The sequence below is a fragment of the Mobula birostris genome, chromosome 5 (genome assembly GCF_030028105.1).
Source record: "Mobula birostris isolate sMobBir1 chromosome 5, sMobBir1.hap1, whole genome shotgun sequence".
Taxonomy (NCBI): domain Eukaryota; kingdom Metazoa; phylum Chordata; class Chondrichthyes; order Myliobatiformes; family Myliobatidae; genus Mobula; species Mobula birostris.
Window position 1 is genome coordinate 34,203,037 of NC_092374.1, and position 20,267 is coordinate 34,223,303.

The window sequence follows — 20,267 nt, forward strand, 5'->3', positions numbered from 1 at the left end:
TTAATATACGGTATTTCTGTTTTTGCTCATTTTTTTGTAATCTATTCAATATACGTAGTTGATTTACTTGTTTATTATTATATTTTATTTATTTCTCTCTCTCTCTCTCTCTCTCTCTCTCTCTCTCTCCCCCCCCCCCTCCCAGATTATGTATTGCATTGAACTGCTGCTGCTAAAGTTGACAAATTTCACGTCACATGCCGGTGATAATAAACCTGATTCTGATGGACTGGGCTAAATATACTACCGTTTGTAGTATTTTCTGTTCAAAGGTATTGGTCTTCCCATGCCAGGCTGTTGTGCAGCCAGTCAATATTACACATCTATAGAAGTTTGTCAAAGTTTTAGATGTCATATCAAATCTCTGCAGTCTCCTAAGGAAGTTGAGGCGCTGCTGTGCTTTCTTCACAATTGCACGTATGTGTTGGTTCCAGGACAACTTCTCAGAAATAGTAACACCCAGGAATTTAAAATTGTTAACCCTCTCCATCTCTGATCCTCCAATGATGACTGGACCTCTGGTTTCCCTCTCCTGAAGTCTGCAATCATTTTGCTGAGAGGTGGTTGTTGTGGCACCACTCGTCCAGTTTCAGTCTCACTCCTGTATGCTGACACATCGCCACCTTTGATACAGCCTACAATAGTCGTGTCATCAGCAAACTTGAGTATGGTGTTGGAGTCCGTGCTTAGCCACACAGTCATAGGTGTAAAGTGGGTAGAGCAGGAGGCTAAGCACGCAGCCCTATTATTGTAATTTAAAAAATGTATTGCAGTGTACTGCTGCCGCAAAACAAAAATAGATCAGCCATGATGAAATGGTGTAGCAGACTCGGTGGGCCAAATGGCCTACTTCTGCTCCTTTATGTTATGGTCATCTATGCCAGTGATATTAAACCTGATTCTGAATCTGTTTGTGACTGATCTCAGTTTTTTCCCCAAGCCCATGTTATATTCTGTTTGCTCTGGCCTCACCCTTTCATGTAGCTTTTCTATATCCCATTGAAGCAGTTTTCCTACTTAACGATTCTGCCTTGCTTAGTATCAGCAGCAGGCTTAAGAACATAACACTTGATTGCTGTCAGTGAAATTTTTGAAATAGATTGTGAACAGCCAATTCCTCTGATTTCCCACTAGTCACAGCATGCCCAACCTGAGTAAGGCCTATTTATTTCCACTGTTTGCTTTCTGTCTGTTAATCGATTCTCAATTTATGCCTGTTTCATGTTCTGTAAACTTGTTGACCAACCTGTGTGGGACTTTATTGAAAGTTTTATGAAAATCTAAATAACAGCGCATCTACTGATTCCTTCTTTTCTACTTGTTACATCCTCAAAGAACTCCAATATGATTTTCCCATCATAAATCCATGCAGACTCTTCTGAATTTTATCATTCTTTTCTGTTACTACTACTTTCATTATAGATTGCAGTGATTTTCCTGTTGCTGATTCCCATTTTCTCTTTCCATTATGTCGGCAATAGTGGGGCTCCAAAGGTACTACCTTCCAATTTGCAGGAATCAGTCTGGAAAATACAAAATTTTTAAAAATACTAACGAACCAGTGCCTTGAATCAAGCTAATATTTATTGGCAGTGTGTTGACACGTTTAATAACGGAGCTGAATTTGAGACGACTGCAGAGCACCTAAAATGTGTGACTATGGTTATTAAGAGTGCTGAGATTTAACATAATTAAACTTTACAGATGAATCTGTTCTCTTGCAGTCGCTCACTTGAACCATTTAATGTTTTTTTTAGTGTTACAGATTATATATGGTTGTACAAACTACAGATTATATATTCTCTTAGGTTGGTTTTCATGACCAGAAGTTTTGGTTTATCTGTAGATGCTCAAACTAGATATTAGATTTTTGTTGTTTTCCACAGTTCTTTGTTTTACAAACCTCAGTTTGATGTTATGATAAGACTGGAAAAAGTTTCTCTTTGCCATTTTGCCATTAAGACAACATTGCTAGCAATGATCAATAAGTCAAAGTCAAGTTTATCGTAAAATGCACAAGTATATGTATGCCAATGCTCCGTAAGTCCCTCACTATATTTTTCCACCTCTGTTTTTAGATTATTTTCAGAACCCTTTAGCTAAGTATTTGGTCAATTGTCCTAATATCTGTTTGCACAGCTCTCTTAAATGTTGGAGCATTTTATGGTAAAGGTGCTGATTAAATTTGAACTGTTGTAACATACACACATGCACATTAATTCCAATTACATTTTAGAGCAGAGCAAATTTTCCTTTATTTGTCTTCCAAAAGTTAAATGATAAGAAACAGCTAAGATTTTTGAATAAGTACAGGAATAAAAATGTTGGAGGGAAACATTGCTTAAGACAATTTAAAAAAAAAACTGCAATTCTTGACCCTGGAAAGCATTGTTAAAAAGTATTGTTTGAATGTAACCAACTGATTATCTTGTGAAATACCAAGTAAATGAAGCAAGGCCTGTTTAGTTCTGGAATGTCTATTATGATTATCATGATTATCTTCCATTAATTGTTAAACTTGGGTGTAATCTCCGGCATACTTAATATAAAGAAGGACAACTTGGTCACAAGCCATGTTTGATAAACAAAGGCAGAACAGCCTGGCCTTGATTCTGCTATTAAATGAATAAATAAAAATACTGCCTTCCAAAATGGCAAAGAGAATTCAAAATTAGATATAGCAATGAAAAATTCTATCAAAGCTTTTACTAATGTTTTATACCGGCAAGTACATTTCACTATAGTGGATAGAAAATCGTGTCAATTGAAACAAAGCTCTCTTAAACATTTAAACATCCATTGATCCTGTTAAAGCAATCAAGAGGTTAGGGTACAACAGTAGTGCTGAGGTAAAATGTCAGCCAAAATTGTCCGGATTGGTGGAGCAGGCATAAGGGGCCAAAGAGATCACTGTTGCTTTTGTCTGTCTTCCAAATTAGGATTTTTCTTCTAATAATTATGGGTCATGCCAAAGATCTTGCTAACCTGTGAAAGCACCATATAGAAACTAGATCAATTGAGCTTTTAGTTGCTAGCTTTAAATAGGATTGCAAAACTTGTGTGGGAATGCTTAACGTTTGTCTCCATATATTGCGCAAGCTTAGTGAGGTCACCAATTGAGATAAAAGCATTGACTGCATGGATTTCATCTGGGTGCTCCGATTTCCTCCCACACTCCAAAGACGTGCCATTTGGTAGGTTAATTGGTCATTGTAAATTGTCCTGTGGTTAGGCTAGGATTACATTGGGGGATTGCTGGGTGATGTGGCTGAAAGGGCTTACTCCATGCTGTATCTCAATAAATAAAATAAATGTGCATCAAGAATTGAGATCTGCCTCTCCCAGGCCACCAGAGTATGAGTACCTTTTGTCAGTTTTCAAAAAGGGTAAACATAATTTCAAGCATGTGAAAGGTAATTCACAAGCATAAATTGCTTAAAATCAAAAATAATATAGAAAGTTTTTGAACAATCTTTTATACCCGTGCATTCCCGAAACACATTCAGCATATTTAAAGGTGGATCTACTTGTTATGATTCTTAAACTTTGAAAACATGTACATTTATGTATTGGAATTCTATCCCAACTTTCCAGAACTCAATAAAATATTGGTATGATATAGGCATCCATTAGTCTCATAAGACCATGGATTTGCGCCTTGGAAGGTTTACAGGGCGCAGGCCTGGGCAAGGTTGTATGGAAGACCAGCAGTTGCCCATGTTGCAAGTCTCCCCTCTCCACGCGGCCGATGTTGTCCAAGGGAAGGGCATTAGGACTCATACAGCTTGGCACCGTTATCGTCGCAAAGCAATGTGTGGTTAAGTGCCTTGCTCAAGGACACACACACGCTACCTCAGCCAAGGCTCGAACTAGCAACCTTCAAATCACTAGACGAACACCTTAACCACTTGGCCACGTGCCAACACATTAGTGTGATACAAGGAATGTAACTTCCTAATTGCACATTATAAGTTCCCACAAGCAGTAATGCTTAACGATAGGCCAAATGGCCTAATTCTGCTCCTATATATCTTGTGTTACCCCTGTAGCTGTGTGGATTTCAACCTGGTGCTCTTATTTCTTCCAATATCCCAAAACCGTGTTTTATTGATTACTATGAATTATTCCAGCATGTTGGAAACTGTTAAAGGGAGTATGAATGGTATTACTCTGCTCGGTTATTTTGAGTGCAGTGGACATTACATTGTGGAAACTATTTACTGCTCTGTCTGCTTTCTGTAATAAGTAACATGGTTTTTGCTGGTGGTCCTGATTGCACCCCTGCCCAAAAGACATGCAAAGGACTACCATAACTTACCCCTTGATGTAGACAAGGGAAGGAGAATGGGATGGTACTGATGGAGATCTTTGCCAGGAAGACTGCAGCATTCATCGTAGCAGCACCCATCTCATCTCTAATCACCCCTAGAGTGATCTCATATCTCAGTGAATAAAAGGGTTAATATTTTAATTCTATAAGTGCTTGGGGTGCTTTAAACCTTGACCTTGTAAATTAACTTGCTGAATAATTAGGTTTACTGTGCTGCAAATCTTTGCTCTTTGGGAAGTTAGCATTATTTCACTACACTACACTTTCCTCCCCCCCTCCCCCCACCCCAATCCACCTGTTTGAATGGAACTAAAAATTTGATCTGACTGACATAGGGTGTTCAACCGCTAATATTTTTCTTTCTCTTAACCTACTGAATGTTTTCAGCACTTTGGGTTTTATTTTAGATTTCTAGTATTCACCATCATCATCAGGTGCCATGCCCAGTTTGAGCTTTGACTGCCATGGCCCACACACTCCTGTTTCGAGTCAAGTAGATCAATTCATTGGTATTCATTTCCAGTTCTCTGGCTGCTGTCTCCATCATCATTTGTCTTTGTCTTCCTCTTGCTTTCTTCCCTTCAATCTTTCCTGTAATTACCGTGCATTCTAACTCCTCTTTCCTAATCACATGTCTAGTGAAGTTGCCTTTTCATGATGTCATACATTATTTCTCTTTTTCTGTTTGCTCTGTTCATGACATCCTCGTTAGATATTTGTTTCGTCCATGATATTCTTTGCATCCTCCTCAAAAACCACATTTCTGCTGATACAATTCATTTCCTCATGTTACTAGATATTGTCCGACATTCTGAGCCATATAACATAACTGGATAAACATAACATTTCAGTACTCTGAGGCGGGTTGTCATGCCTAGTTTAGTATTGGTCAGCATACTCTTCATTCTCGTAAAGGTGTCTTTTGCCATCCCTATTCTTCGTTTGATGTCCAAGTCGCACCTGCCATCTGATGTCACTCAGCTTCCTAAGTAGCAAAAGTTCTTTACTTGTTTTATGTCTTCCCCATTTATTCTCGGCCTGCAGATAGGATTCCCCTTCTTTTTGGATATCACCATACATTCTGTCTTTTTGCAATTGATAGACCCATTTTTGCACTTTCTTCAACAATTATATCACTTAAGTTTTGTAGTTCTTCCTCCGTACTTGCAATTAACACAGTGTCAACTGCATATCTGAAATTATTGATGTTTTCACCGCCAACTTTGATTCCCAAGATGTCTCTTATTTTTTGTAATATTGTTTCACTGTACACATTAAATAAATCAGGGGAGAAAACACACTCTTGTCTAACGCCTCTCTTGATTTTCGTAAACTGACTCACTTCCCCATCTTCTTACAGCAGCAGTTTGTTCCCAGTACAGATTTCCGATTAGGCGGAGGTCTTTTGAATCTAGATCTAGAGTGTTCTGTAATATTTCAAATAATTTATGTAATCTAATTGTCTCAGGAATCACCCTTTCAGGGTCTGCTTATGCTTAGATTATACTGTATGTGCAGCCTTATTTTTCAGAAGTTGAAAGCGTTTTCATTGTTTTGACTAATTCAACATTATATTTATTGAAGTTATTGATACTCTGTTACTTTTGTCGATTAAGCCCTGTATAAACATGTTTCAAATACTGTTTGAACATACTGTTCAGATACCTTCCAAGAATTTATTATTAATGATGAAAAGTTCTTTTGAGATAAAGATTCAAGTACATTTATTATCAAAGACCATATAAATTATACAACCTTGAGATTTGCTTGCTCACAGGTAGCCATGAAGCAAGAAGCCCAAAATAACCCATTTAAAGGAAAAAAAGAATAAAAAATAAAAATAGAAGACCAACACTCGATGCGCAAGAGAAAGGGAAAAAATACAGATTGTGCAAACAATTGAAGCGAGCAATAGCACTCTGAACCAAAATTGAGCCCATAGGTTCGAACCCAGGAGTAGGCCCAAAGCCTCACATCAGTTCATTATATTAGCCGGCACGTAACGCAGCAGCCGGGCCAGTCTTCACAGCCTCAGCACCATAGGCCATCGCCCTGGATCCCAACACCCTGTCTTTTCAGTCTGTCTGGGCTGGCATTTAAATTGACCAAACAACAGAACAGCAAAAAGCTCTGGCATCCTGGAGAGACGAGTGAAGGTTGCAGAGAGTGAGTGAATTTGGTTCTCACGTCTAATCTAGGCCAGCATTTAAATGATTTAAACAGCATATCAATATCTTGCACTAGGACCCAACACTGCTGCTGTGAAAGACCCTGGGCCCGGGTTTCACTACCCAGCAACTTGCTCTGGGCCCAGATTTCATCACCCAGCCCGAAGCTACGCTCAAGTTTTTCAAATCAGCTCTGTGTCCAGAGCAATCTAACCTTGCACCCTGGACGAACATCAAACTTTTCTGCCTGAGCCCCAACTTCTCCTTTCAGTGTCCAGAGTGATCCATCCTCACTCTCAGGCCATCTGTAACAATCCTGCAACACACTATCTCAGCTCATCCCCCTAACTCGCCTTGCCATCACTTTCCCTTTCACTGATTGTGCAATAATTTAACACAATTTACCTCAGAAAAGGTATTTTTAGTGATGTTTTTAGTTGGATTTCTTACCTTTTTGACCACCTGAAAGCTGTTGCACATGTTCAGTAGCATCTTAACTGGAAGAATTAGTTAATAGAATATTAGTTAATAGAGTAGACAGTGAACCAATATTATTGACACGAGAATATCTGCAGATGCTGGAAATCCAAAGCAACACACACAAAATGCTGGAGGAATTTAGTAGGTCAGGCAGCATCTATGGAAAAGAGTAAACCGTCAGTGTTTCAGACAGTCCTGATGAAGGGTCTCATTCTGAAACATCGACTATTTACTCTCTTCCATAGATGCTGCCTGGCCTGCTGAGTTCCCCCAGCTGTGTGTGTGTATGTAAGGTACCTTCTCACTGTATAAATAATTGTCCGTCATCAGCACATCCACACTGTTGTTAGATTGTCTCTTTATGAATGGCAACCAAAGTATAAGTCATTTGTTTGTTATGTGCCAAGCCAACTCCTTCAGCCTCTTAATGATTATAAGCACTTAAGCTGTTCTTATTAACTGGCAAGCAGGACAACTGTCTATAAAACTAGGTATTAGACAAAGTACAGTATGACTTATTTCCTGAGATTCAGAAAGAGCTTTTTCCCCCATCAGATTTTTGAATGATCAATGTACACTACTTCATTATTCCATTTTGCACTATTGATTTTGTACATTATAGTAATTCTACGTTTATGTGCTGTACACTATGTCAAATATGAAGATATAGTACACTGTTAAGGGCAAGACTGTATTGGTGAGCGGAGAGATCTTGTCATCCAAGTTCATGGCTCCCTGAAAGTGGATCCACAGATTGATAGGATGGTTCAGATGGCATATGGCATGCTAGCCTTTATTATTTGAGGCACTGAGTTCAGAAGTCAGCTTCATAGAAACCTATTTAGGCTGCATCTGGAGCATTACATACATTCTGGCCGCCCCCATTATAGGAATGATGTCGAGGGTTTGGAGAGAGTGCAGATGAGCTTTACTAGGATGCCGTCTGGCTTAGAGGACATGCACTATAATGAGAAGCTGAACAAACTTGGGTGGTTTTCTCTGATGTGGCAGAGGCTGAGGGGAGATCTGATAAAGGTTTATAAGAGTATGAGAGACCTCAATAGAGCAGATGGACAGCATCTTTTTCCCAGGGTTGAAATGTCTAATACCAGAGGGTATGCGTTGAAGGTGAGAGGGGTAGGTTCAAAGGAGATGTGAGAGGTAAGTTTTTGACACAGAGTGGTGGGTGCCTGGAATGCACAGCGCCTACCACTCTCTGATTTAAAAAAAACTGGGGTATTGGTAGAAACAGAGGCATTAGAGATTTTTAAGAGATGTTTAGCTAGGCACATGAATGTGAGGAAAGTGGAAGGATATGGATATCGTTTAGGCAAAAGGGATTAGTTAGCTGTTTGATTACTAATTTCATTGGTTCAGCACAACATTGTGCGACAAGGGGCCTGTTCCTATGCTGTACTGCTGTAAGTTGCCACAAGACACCGGATCTCACGTCATATAAGACAGTCATAATAAATCTCACTCTGTTTATTCAGCAAGTTGAAAAGTGTGTTAGTCTGTTGTAATTTTCCAAGTGCAGCTCAGGGCATTATGCCCCCTGACTTTCTAATATAACCCTCTGAGAATGCACTGGGGGGAAAAAAGTTAATGGATGAACAAGACAATGGTTATTGTTTTGTCAGGAATTGTTTCAAATGATAAGGAGAGGAACACACTGGATGTTTGGGAGTTACATTAGCATAACTGTGTGTTTTGAAAATATTTGAAATTCAGGGTTTGTAACTCTGTAGTTTAATAAACAGTTGAGTGATTGCTGGTGTCCACCCATGTATCTGAGTTTTAAAAAGTCCCTGTTCATTAGTTATCTGTAAGGAACCTCTTTATCAGTGTTTGCAGTTAAGTATGTTTATTTCCTGTCAGCTTGTTAAAATGCATGTGTTTTAAAACTGTTAACAATGATAACCAAAGCTCTATTGACATTTTTATGTTTTTGATGTACTTTGGCAGAATGGCGTTATATATCTTCTTAAATATATTTAAAACAATGAAGTTTCCAAAGTCGTACAAGTGAGCATGTGGCTGGAGTCACTAACTTGAGTGTTGAGAATCTCTGCATATTATTGATAGGTAGAGAATGTCTGTGAATGGAATGGAAATGGTTCTGAGACGTGGGTGAATGGTGTAACGAAGGCAAAGTGAAGTCATCCAATTGGAATGTTCATTGTTACTGACTTGTTAGTCAGGTGACTTTTAAGATTCCATATCATTGCACAAACCTGTCAAAAACCAAACAAGCTGTGTTTGACTAAAAGACTGGAGGTTAATTGAGAACTGTTTTAATGGCTACAGTGAAAAATGTACTGGCAGCTGCAGACAGTCTTCAGCTAACACTGAAAACACAGCAGACTGCAGAAGAAAGGGGACTAATGGGTAGTACCAGTGGAAGTGAGCTCCAGTTGATTGGGTATGTTTCAACAGATCACTGTTACTACAGTTGTGATTATGTTACTAATGGCCTGGGTTTCCACTTACTAATTTTTTTAATGAAATGTGTTCAGAATTAGCACAATATTTCAAGGAGCTTTGAGCACAAATTATGATCAATGTGAATCATTTTTTATTAATATTTTATGTGAATTTGAAGACCATTGCTCTAGATGCCAGCCCTACCCACATAGTTGGTTACACCTCTGCTATATCAGTTAAATTAAACTTCCGAGAGTGATTTCATCACTTAGGCTTGTAGCAGATTTGTGAGAGAGCTCAAAGGTCATCTGGGTAAATGGAAACCAGTGGAAATATTTCAAAACATTTTTTGAGTGTTGTGATTTTTTTTAAAGAATCTTACTAAAACTTTTCAATGTACCCAATATTACTGAGTTTTTAAAGTAATTTTCAATAACTCAAAACCTTGGTTACTTGCAGGTGTTTGATTAACTTGATCATGAATACTTCTATTGGTTATAAGTATCATTCTACCAAGTTAACAATTTTAAAGCATTTACATTACATATTTTAAATGTGGACTTCTTGTGCTGGCTTGTGTCAGAATGTGTGCTTAGGCCACTGCACTGGTCTCTCTGGACTTGTGAATGTGTGTCTAGGCACAGCTCAAATGCCATCTAAATTTACTGATTAGATCATTGGAGTAATCACAGATGGCAATGAGGTGGTGTACAGGAGTTAGATAGATCAACTGGTTGCATGGTGTCGCAGCAACAACCTTGCATACAACCTTAGCAAGACTGAGGAATTGATTGTAGACTTCAGGAAGGGGAACTTGGGAGAACACATACCTCATTGAGACGTCAGTGGTGGACAATGTGAGCACCTTTGAGTTTCTGGGCATCAGCATCTCAGAGGATCGATCCTGAGCCCAACAACTGATGCAGTCATGAAGAAAGCATGCCAGTGTTCCTACTTCATTAGGAGTTTGAGGAGATTTGGTATGTTAGCAAAGACTCTGGCAAATTTCTGCAGCGAGCATTCTGACTGGTTGCATCACCATCTGGTCAGGAGGTGTCAAAGCACAGGATTGTGAGATGTTTCAGAGGCTTATATGCTCAACCAGCTCCATTATAGGCACAGTCAAGGACATCTTCAAAAGACAATGCCTCAGCAAGGCTGCATCGATCATGAAGGGCCTTCATCTGAGACATGTCCTCTTCTCACTACTATCAGCGAAGAGGTACGTGAACCTGAAGACCCACACTCAACATTTTAGAAACAGTTTCTTCCCCTCTGCCATTGGATTTCTGAACAGTCCATCAGCTTACAAACACTATCTTGCTAGTCCTCTTTGGCAATACATAACCATAAGACCACAAGACCATAAGACAAAGGAGCAGAAGTAGGCTATTCGGCCCATCGAGTCTGCTCCGCCATTTTATCATGAGCTGATCCATTCTCCTATTTAGTCCCACTCCCCCGCCTTCTCACCATAACCTTTGATGCCCTGGCTACTCAGATACCTATGAATCTCTGCCTTAAATACACCCACTGCTGCCCGTGGCAACAAATTCCATAGATTCACCACCCTCTGACTAAAAAAATTTCTTTGCATTTCTGTTCTGAAAGGGCGCCCTTCAATCCTTAAGTCACACCCTCTTGTACTAGACTCCCCCATCATGGGAAACAACTTTGCCACATCCACTCTGTCCATGCCTTTTAACATTCGAAATGTTTCTATGAGGTCTCCCCTCATTTTTCTAAACTCCAAGGAATACAGTCCAAGAGTGGACAAACATTCCTCATATGTTAACCCTCTCATTCCCGGAATCATTCTAGTGAATCTTCTCTGTACCCTCTCCAACGTCAGCACATCCTTTCTTAAATAAGGAGACCAAAACTGCCCACAGTACTCCAAGTGAGGTCTCACCAGCGCCTTATAGAGCCTCAACATCACATCCCTGCTCCTATACTCTATTCCTCTAGAAATGAATGCCAACATTGCATTCGCCTTCTTCACTACCGACTCAACCTGGAGGTTAACTTTAAGGGTATCCTGTACGAGGACTCCCAAGTCCCAAGTCCCAAGTCCCATTGCATCTCAGAACTTTGAATTCTTTCCCCATTTAAATAATAGTCTGCCCGTTTATTTTTTCTGCCAAAGTGCATATTGAGTGTCCGGTGTACTGCTGATGTCTTCCTCAGTGAAGACTGATGCAAAATACTCATTCAGTTCCTCTGCCATCTCTTTATCTCCCATTACAATTTTTCCAGCATCATTTTCTATCCGTCCTATATCTACTCTCACCTGTCTTTTACTCTTTATATACTTGATAAAGCTTTTAGTATCCTCTTTGATATTATTTGCTAGCTTCATTTCATAGTTAATCTTTTCTCTCTTAATGACCTTCTTGGTTTCCTTTTGTAAGGTTTTAAAAACTTCCCAATCCTTTGTCTTCCTGCTAATTTTTGCTTCCTTGTATGCTCTCTCCTTTGCTTTAACTTCGGCTTTGACTTCTCTTGTCAACCATGGTTGCATCCTTTTTCCACTCAAAAATTTCTTCTTTTTTGGAATATACCTGTCTTGCACATTCCTCATTTCTCGCATAAACTCCAGCCACTGCTGCTGTGCTGTCTTTCCCGCCAGTGTCCCTTTCCAGTCAACTTTGGCCAGTTCCTCTCTCATGCCACTGTAATTTCCTTTACTCCACTGAAATACCGACACATCAGATTTCGCCTTCTCTTTTTCTAATTTCGCAGTGAACTCAATCATGTTATGATCGCTGTCTCCTAAGGGTTCCTTCACCTCAATCTCTCTAATCACCTCCGGTTCATTACACAATACCCAATCCAGTACAGCCGATCCCCTTGTGGGCTCAACAACAAGCTGTTCTAAAAAGCCATCTCGCAGACATTCTACAAATTCTCTCTCTTGAGATCCAGTGCTGACCTGATTTTCCCAATCTACTCGCATGTTAAAATCCCCCACAATTATCATAACACTGCCCTTCTGACAAACCTTTTTTATTTCTAGTTGTAATTTGTAGTCCACATCCCTGAAGCTGTTTGGAGGCCTATAAGTAAAATTACTATAATACAAATTACTATAAGTTACAAAAAAAATGCCTGCTGCAAAACAACAAATTTCATAACTTATGTCAGTGACAATAAACCAGCTTCTGAAATAGTCTAGATTCTAAAAAGCACAGATGAATCTTGAACATCTTACTCCATTCATATTTCATTTCCCCACTCTCCTTTATTGATTTTATTATATTAAGTGGCAGGTGGCAGAAGACAGGTTTTAGTTGGGAACAAGAGTAGATGGTAACAATTTCAAGATGCCAAATTTTGAAGGCCAGCTGCCAAATTTACATGTTTCTTTGTCCTGTTATGATCTTAAATCATAACTATTAATTGATTGCCAATTTTCATTAATGTGAATTTTCTGTGTTCCATTTTTATCACTGCCCCGCCTAATGTGTTTGAATATTTTAGGATGAAAACATAACAAACTGTGGAAAAGTACTGGATTTGATTTTTCTCCTGATCATTTTCTTTATTTCTTCAGGAATGAAGATCTGCATCAGATGCTGGAGAGCAACAAGGATTCACTTAAACTGGAAGCCATGAAGCGAATTGTTGCGGTGAGTGGTATTTTAACAGTAATAACGACACCATTTCTACCAGCTTAGAGATAAATGGACTTTTTATTTAAATATTAAGTTAGTAAACTTGTTATTTAAAGTTATCCCAGGATCAAAACTTGAATGTAATTGAGAACGGCATACTGAAAGAATAGGTCTATTAAGTCTATTCCTTGGTCTATCTGCAGATGTTGGTCTGTTTTACGTTGCTGTACTTTAGGGGGCTCCAAGCCAGGCAAGACCTCCAGGGTGGAGGGTGGGGGAGAAATGGTTGGAATGTGTGATGGTGGATTCTTAAAGTTGTGGCTATTTTTGAGAGGTGGTTGGGAAGAGGATTGTGCGAAGGGGAATGGTAGTAAGATACTGGGCAGACAGTTTGTATTTAAGGGGTAAGTATACTATATAAAGTTATGTGCATCGCTGCAAAGAAAAAGTATGGGAATTGCTACCTAAGGTATGCTGATAGACCTGCTTCCCTTTAGGTAAAATGATGCACATGGGAAAAGAAATTATTTAATTATTCAAATATTATTATTGAGACCTAGAGAATTTGGAAATGTGTGGGGAATGATACATATACAACTAGTTTCTCATGTGCAGAGGGGTTGATAAGCAGCAGCTACACTTCATTCAGCAGAACTTAATATTTTCTATGTTTAACAGCACTAATAGTGCGTAAAATGTTGACATTCATAATTCTCTATTGATTACATTTGTAAAGATTACATTAGTGTATAAATGCAATCTTTGTGTTATGATGGGATGGGACAGGGTTATCAATGATAGCAACCTTCTTTGCATTTCTAATCACATATGGCAGTGAGGATGTGTAGATTTCTGTCACCTTCTTAGAATAATGTCAAATAGCTCTGATGGCTTTGCAGTAACAAATGTACACTGGGTCTTGGGAGGAGGGCGTGGAAACAAGGCTGTATGTGGTTTGTAAATCAAAAGGCAGTTTGAATTTGCATGAAGCACCTCCTGTTTGATAAAAGCAGGTTGAATGAAATTATGAATCTTATATTGGTAATTAATTTTAGTGCTTTAGATTGCAAAGAAAATTCTTTCATAATGTGGTTACAGCAATCCCAAATCTTGACGTGAAATGTGCAGCACAAATTGGAAATTACTATTTGTATGATTGAATTGGATGGTGCTAGCAAGGGAGACTGTAAAATTGAAGTTGTGTCTTTTATATTTTGTTTTATTTCAAACATGCAGCAAACTAAACACATGATGAAAGGTTTCTTCCTGTAATGTCGACTGTCCATTTCCCTCCATAGACACTGCCTTACCTGCTGAATTCCTCTGGCATTTTGTGTGTTGCTCCAAGTTTCCAGCATCTGTAGTTTTTCCTGTGTATCAAACTTGCCATCTTTTATTCAGCTTTTTATACAATAACTAATAATATATTCAAGAATGTGGAAGGAAAGGGGTAAGCTAAAGATTTAAGGCTGCTCCCTTTACCCCTTACAATATAGGAACAACATATTATGACTTCTTCCCTTTCCAAACCAACTCCTGATGCTTCTAAGCACAGTTAGAATCTATTGCAGCTTGGGGCGTTGGAGTTTGGATTTCTATTCTGGCACTGCCTGTAAGGAGTTAGTCCGTTCTCCCTATGACCGTGGTTTCCTTTGGAGACTCCATTCTCCTTCCTCAGTCCAAAGATGTTCCGGTTAATAGGTTAACTGATGATCGTAAATTGTCCTTTGATTAGTCTAGCATTAAATAGGTCTGTTGCTGCGTGGCAAGCTTGTTGGGCAGGAAGGAGCGGTTCCGCGCTGTATGTCTAAATAAAATAAAAGAAATGGATGAAAATACAAATATAACTGAGATAATTATTTATATTAGGGCTCCAGAGTCCAAAACAAATATACATATGACCATGTAATAGTTAAATTCAGATGATGCAAATTAATCCAAACATTCAGGCGGGCATTGCAAACCTAACGAATCACTGAAATGTTATTCATTATGGTATCTACTTTCTAAAGAGAATTAATTCTTGCAGTGACATTTCCGAGTACTCAAGTCAGTTGCAATAGTTTTCATTGAGATTTTTGTTCCATATACAGTGGATAAAGGTTAATTGGGACAACCACTTATTTAGGACAACTTTTTTTAATGATTAATTTTTTATTGCAATACCAACAAATTACATTCAATACAACCAATTGCCAATTACATTTTGACTGTTTAACCCAGCCACCCCCCAACCTTCATCACCATCTCTCCCCCATCCCTCTCTCCCCCATCCCTCTCCCCTCCACCAACCAACTGAATAGTAGTACATACACAGACAGAGCATTCCTATTTTAACAGAAGATCTTTGAAGTTAGATATCAAATTTGTCCACATTAAGATTGCATTTGGTCGTGCTCATTTACCCTTGCTGATGAAAGTTCCAGGTAAGAAATGTCCAAAAAGCTCCGAAGCCAGTGAGTATTTGAAATATCATGGGGAGGTTTCCAACGCTGGACTACAATCTTCTTAGCTGCAGTCAGGCCTGCAGCCAGATTTTGCGTGTTTTTTTCCATAAGGGAAAGGTGGGAGTCATCATTTGGAAGATGTACAGCGGGGTCCATTGGTAATTGTACCCCTGTTAGTTCTGTAAGAGCACTGATAACCTTCACCCACAAATCAAAAACCCCTGGACATTCCCATACAACATGTATAAAAGAGCCAACGGTTCTGTGGGGGCAAAATGAGCCATAAGGGTCAGGAAACAGTCCTATTTGATGTCTAATTCTCGATGTTAAATATGCTCTATGACAAAATTTCAAGTGTATATACCGATGATTTGGGTTTTTCGAAGCACCAGCAGCATTATCCCAAATCGCATCCCAGTCTAAGTCTTGTCCCAATTCAGATATGACCCTACCCCAGGCTTTCATTCCTGATGTGGGCATATAATTCTGGGAGTTTAATTTATCATAGATATATGACACTATCTGTCCTGGAGCACTCTGTATCCAACTTAAAATGGGATGGTTCTTTAAATCTGACCCCCAGGGAATGCCGTAGGCTTTACAAGCTGATCTTACCCTAAAGTAGAAGAAAAGAGAATGTTTATCAATATTATATCGAGATACTAAGGATAGTACTTGCCCCGTAATATCTTGAAGAGTAGTAATACCTTTATCCTCCCAAGTTCTGTTAGTGAATGGTTTCCCCCCCAGATAGAAAACGATTATTGTTCCATAATGGAGATGATTTGCACCATACGCTTTTAAATTTTAGGAATTTTTCTGTTGCACTAAACACTTGTAGTATATGGGTTAAAAATGGACCGTAATACAAATCACATTTTTTGGTAGACATACCTATAAGGAGAAAGTCCTTCAACCTTATTGGTGCTATTAGCTCTTGTTCTATATTTTTCCAGGATGAAACTTTATTCTCCTCCATCCAATAGCTAAGACTTTTTAATACAAATGCCCAGTGATACAATTTAAAATTTGGACATGCCAATCCCCCATCTGACTTTTTGAATTGTAGAGCTGACCATTTTATATTGGATCATTTACCATTCCAAATATAGCATCATAGTCCAGTTTTTGCCAATATCCTGCTGGAGGTGCAAGTGGGATCATTGAGCTGATAAAATTAATACGGGGTAAGATGTTCATTTTAATGACCGATATGCGGGCTGGGACTGATGCTGGCAGGTGTCTCCATCTATTAATATTTTCTTCTATTTTTTTCAGAATTAAAGAGTAATTTGTTTTAGCCACAGATGATAGGGAAGTATTAACTTTAATACCCAAGTAGAGGACCTCATTTGTAACATTAATCTGGGGAGGGAGGGACACCTTACTTTTATCTGTATTGATTAGCATTGGTGCCGATTTTGACAAATTAACTTTGTATCTTGAAAGAAATCCAAATTGCTCCAGTGTTTTTGAAACATAGGGGAGAGTTTGTTGAACATTTGCCATATAAACTAGCGTGTCGTCCATGTAAAGTGATATTGAATGCGATGTTGTACCTAGTGTAATAGGGGAGATCTGAGGAGAGTTTCTAATTAAATGTGCAAGCAGTTCAATAGATATAGTAAAAATTAAAGGTGACAAAGGGTCCCCTTGTCATGCGCCCCGTCCTATGTCAAATAACTCTGAGAAACCTCCATACCCGTGCTGAAGGATTGGCATACAGTGTTTGAATCATATTGATAAATTTATCGCCGAACTTAAATTCTTTTAGAACTCTCTAAAGATATGTCCATTAAAGGCGGTCGAATGCTTTTCCAGCATCTAGGAATAGCAGGCCACAGGCAGGTGGGATTTTATGTGTTGCACTCAGTATGTGTAAGAGCCGGCGAATATTATCAGATGCAAGGCGCCCCCTGATAAAGCCCGTTTGATCTGGGCTAATTATTTTCCCAACTATTATCTCAAGTTTACTGGCTAGGACTTTGGAAAATATCTTGAGTTCGGCATTTATCAAGGAGATTAGACGGTAATTGGCACACTCCAAGGGGTCCTTCCCGGGCTTAGGTATGACTGTGATCAGGGCTGTGTTTAGATCTCTATGGAAAGCGCCATTTCCAAAAGCATAATTTAATGTTTCTAACCATACTGGTCCAAGAATATCCCAAAGCACTAGGTAAAGTTCCACAGGTATGCCATCTATATCTGGCATACAGCCCTTATTTGTAGCTTTGACTGCTTTGAGTAGCTCATTCAGTGTAATAGGAGAGTCTAGAGTTTTGGTGTTCTCTAATGACAATGTAGGGAGGTCTAATCCACTAAGAAAATCTGTGAAGTCATTCTCAGAAGGAACTGAACCACTTATATACAGTTCTTTAAACTAATTCTTGAATGTCTCTTTTATTTCCTCTGTTGAAGATACTACTCCACGTTTAGCACATCTAATCACTGGTATAGACCTTTTAGCTTCCTGTTGTTTGAGCGTTAGAGCTAAAAGATGGCTCGGTCTGCTGCCTTCTGCCTTATGTTTGGTTATATGGAGCATATATTCTGCCCTGCTTTTTAATAAATCATTTAATTCTGCTTGTTTTGTTTTGAGCTCATTTCCTTTAGTTATATTGTATCTCCTTTTGAGATCATTCTCCAAAACCTTACATTGTTCTTCTAGGGTGGAAATCTTTTGAAGCCGGCTTTTATGTAAGTGAGAATCATATGGCGTTATTTCAGAAGAAAGCCTTGATGGAGGCCCAAATCATTGTCACATCTGAGACACTATTTTTATTTAAATTTCTAAATTCTGTCAGTTTTGTTCTCAGTTGTGATAGAAATTTGTTGTTTTTTAGAAGGGTAGAGATAAACCTCCACCTAGTAGCCTTATTTTTACTTTTGCCATAATTAAAAGTAGATATGACTGGGTTGTGATCAGATAGATGTCTGAACTCAAAAATTCTATTGAGTGTACTAAAGGCAGCAGAGCGGAGGATATAAGAATGTAACCTATCTGAGAGAAAGTTTTATGTCTTGTGGAGAAGAAGGTATAGTCTTTAGCGGATGGATTATGTACCCACCATACATCAGTTAAATTTAAATCCGTGAGAAAAAGGTTAAGTGCTTTGAAAGCAGATTCTTGCGAGCTTGATATAGTTGAGGAAGATTTATCGAGGTTAATGTTTACCAAAGCATTCATGTCCGAACCAACATATATATAGTTGGTAGTCACTTAACTTCAGTAATTGTGAGGTAATTGAGGGAAAAAATTCAACCTCGAATATGGTTAGGGCATATAGGCTAATGAATGCCACTTTTTTTACCCTGAATAGATGTGCAGCAAAAAGCTAGATGTCCTTTATTGTCGGTGCCATCCCTTTCAATTGAAACATTAATATTATGTCTCATTAATATCATAACTCCTTTCGTACGAGTACCATCAGCTGATGCCACAACAGGTTTATAAAAGAGGTTTTGAACCCTGGGATTGTCATTAGGTTTAAGATGTGTTTCCTGTAACAGCACGATATCTATTTTCTTTCTGTGTAAGAAATCTAAAACGTTTGAACACTTATAGGGAGAGTTCAATCCTCTAACATTAAATGATACAATAGTAAGATTTTCTAATTTATCTGTGTTGCTCATCTTCCCCTGGATCTGTTGTTGTAAATTGGTGGTGGAGCCCTGAGTTACCCCCTTCCTACCCCCCCTTCCATTCAGCCCTTTACTTTGTAACATCTGTGAGTGTCACTTAGCAATGTCACACTGAACACTGACATCAACCGCCCCCCCCTTCCAGCACCAACAAATTAGAAAGACAAAGCAGTTCTCATAGACAATCATATCAAAGAGACAAGAAAAAAGAAACCCGGACAAACCCGTTAACCTATATAATTAAAACTGTTTCCGTCTCAAATAAAGTATAACACCTAATCAAGACCCCAACAGCTATCTTGCTTTAATAGACTGTCACTTAGTGATGGCACCAATGACATCTTATCTGGTGTCCAAGAATGTAAACGAGTCTACTGGAGACATAACGTTCTAAAGTTAGTCAGAACAAACTGCTGTTTTTCAGCTTCATTCTTGATGAAGTATTACATTTGGGTATATTGAGTATCACCTTTAAACTCTGACCTTCAATAGAAACAAATTGGCCCCTTAATTAAATACAAAAGTGCAACGAAAGACTTTCCAATAAAAGAATAATCAGAAAACTTCACACCCAGGACGTTAACTTGCCTGTGCCTGTTAGATTGCGCGTACAGGCTGGTCCGAGCTCTTAATGCAGTTCCATCTGCTCCCGAGGGGCGAGTGGACTTTGCCCAGGGTCTTCTTCCATATCTCCCAGCACCAATGATTTCAGAGCTTCTTTGGCTTCCTCTGCTGAGTTAAAGGACATCTTCCTGCCCTTGATATTCACTCTCAAAATCGCTGGGTATATGAGGAACGAGTTGATCCCCTTCTGTCGAAGCTCAGTGCGGATCTCCTTGTATCCCTGCAGTTCCTGCATCGTGCCAGGGCTGTAGTCGGCGAAGAACTGCAGCTGGGTGCCATCCGGGTGAGTAGGTTTGGCTTTCCTCACACCCTCCAGGATAGCCTGCCGGTCGGTGTACCGTAGAAGCCTAAAAATCATGGTCTGTGGTCTTGAGGTGTTGTTGGAAAAGATCCTATGTGCTCTATCGATCTCCAATGGAGTGCTGTGGGAACTCTTGAGCGCTGGAATCCAATTAGGCAGCATCTTCTGGAGGTAACCTCTTGGATCATCGCCCTCAGCGCCTGTCGGTAAATTGACCAGCCGCACATTGTTTCTCCT

At 39.1% G+C, this 20,267-nt stretch overlaps 1 protein-coding gene across 4 annotated transcripts in view; it reads left to right on the forward strand.

The window, feature by feature from the left end:
- Positions 1–20,267, forward strand: part of ap3b1a (adaptor related protein complex 3 subunit beta 1a) — a 242,475-nt gene that overhangs the window by 15,207 nt on the left and 207,001 nt on the right. For 3 of the 4 annotated variants that reach the window (XM_072257854.1, XM_072257856.1, XM_072257857.1), the window contains exon 2: positions 12,956–13,031. In XM_072257854.1, the coding sequence (XP_072113955.1) occupies positions 12,956–13,031 (76 nt within the window). Of the gene's footprint in view, positions 1–9,236; positions 9,401–12,955; positions 13,032–20,267 lie in introns of those variants that run through there. The other variant, XM_072257855.1, reaches the window with a different exon arrangement.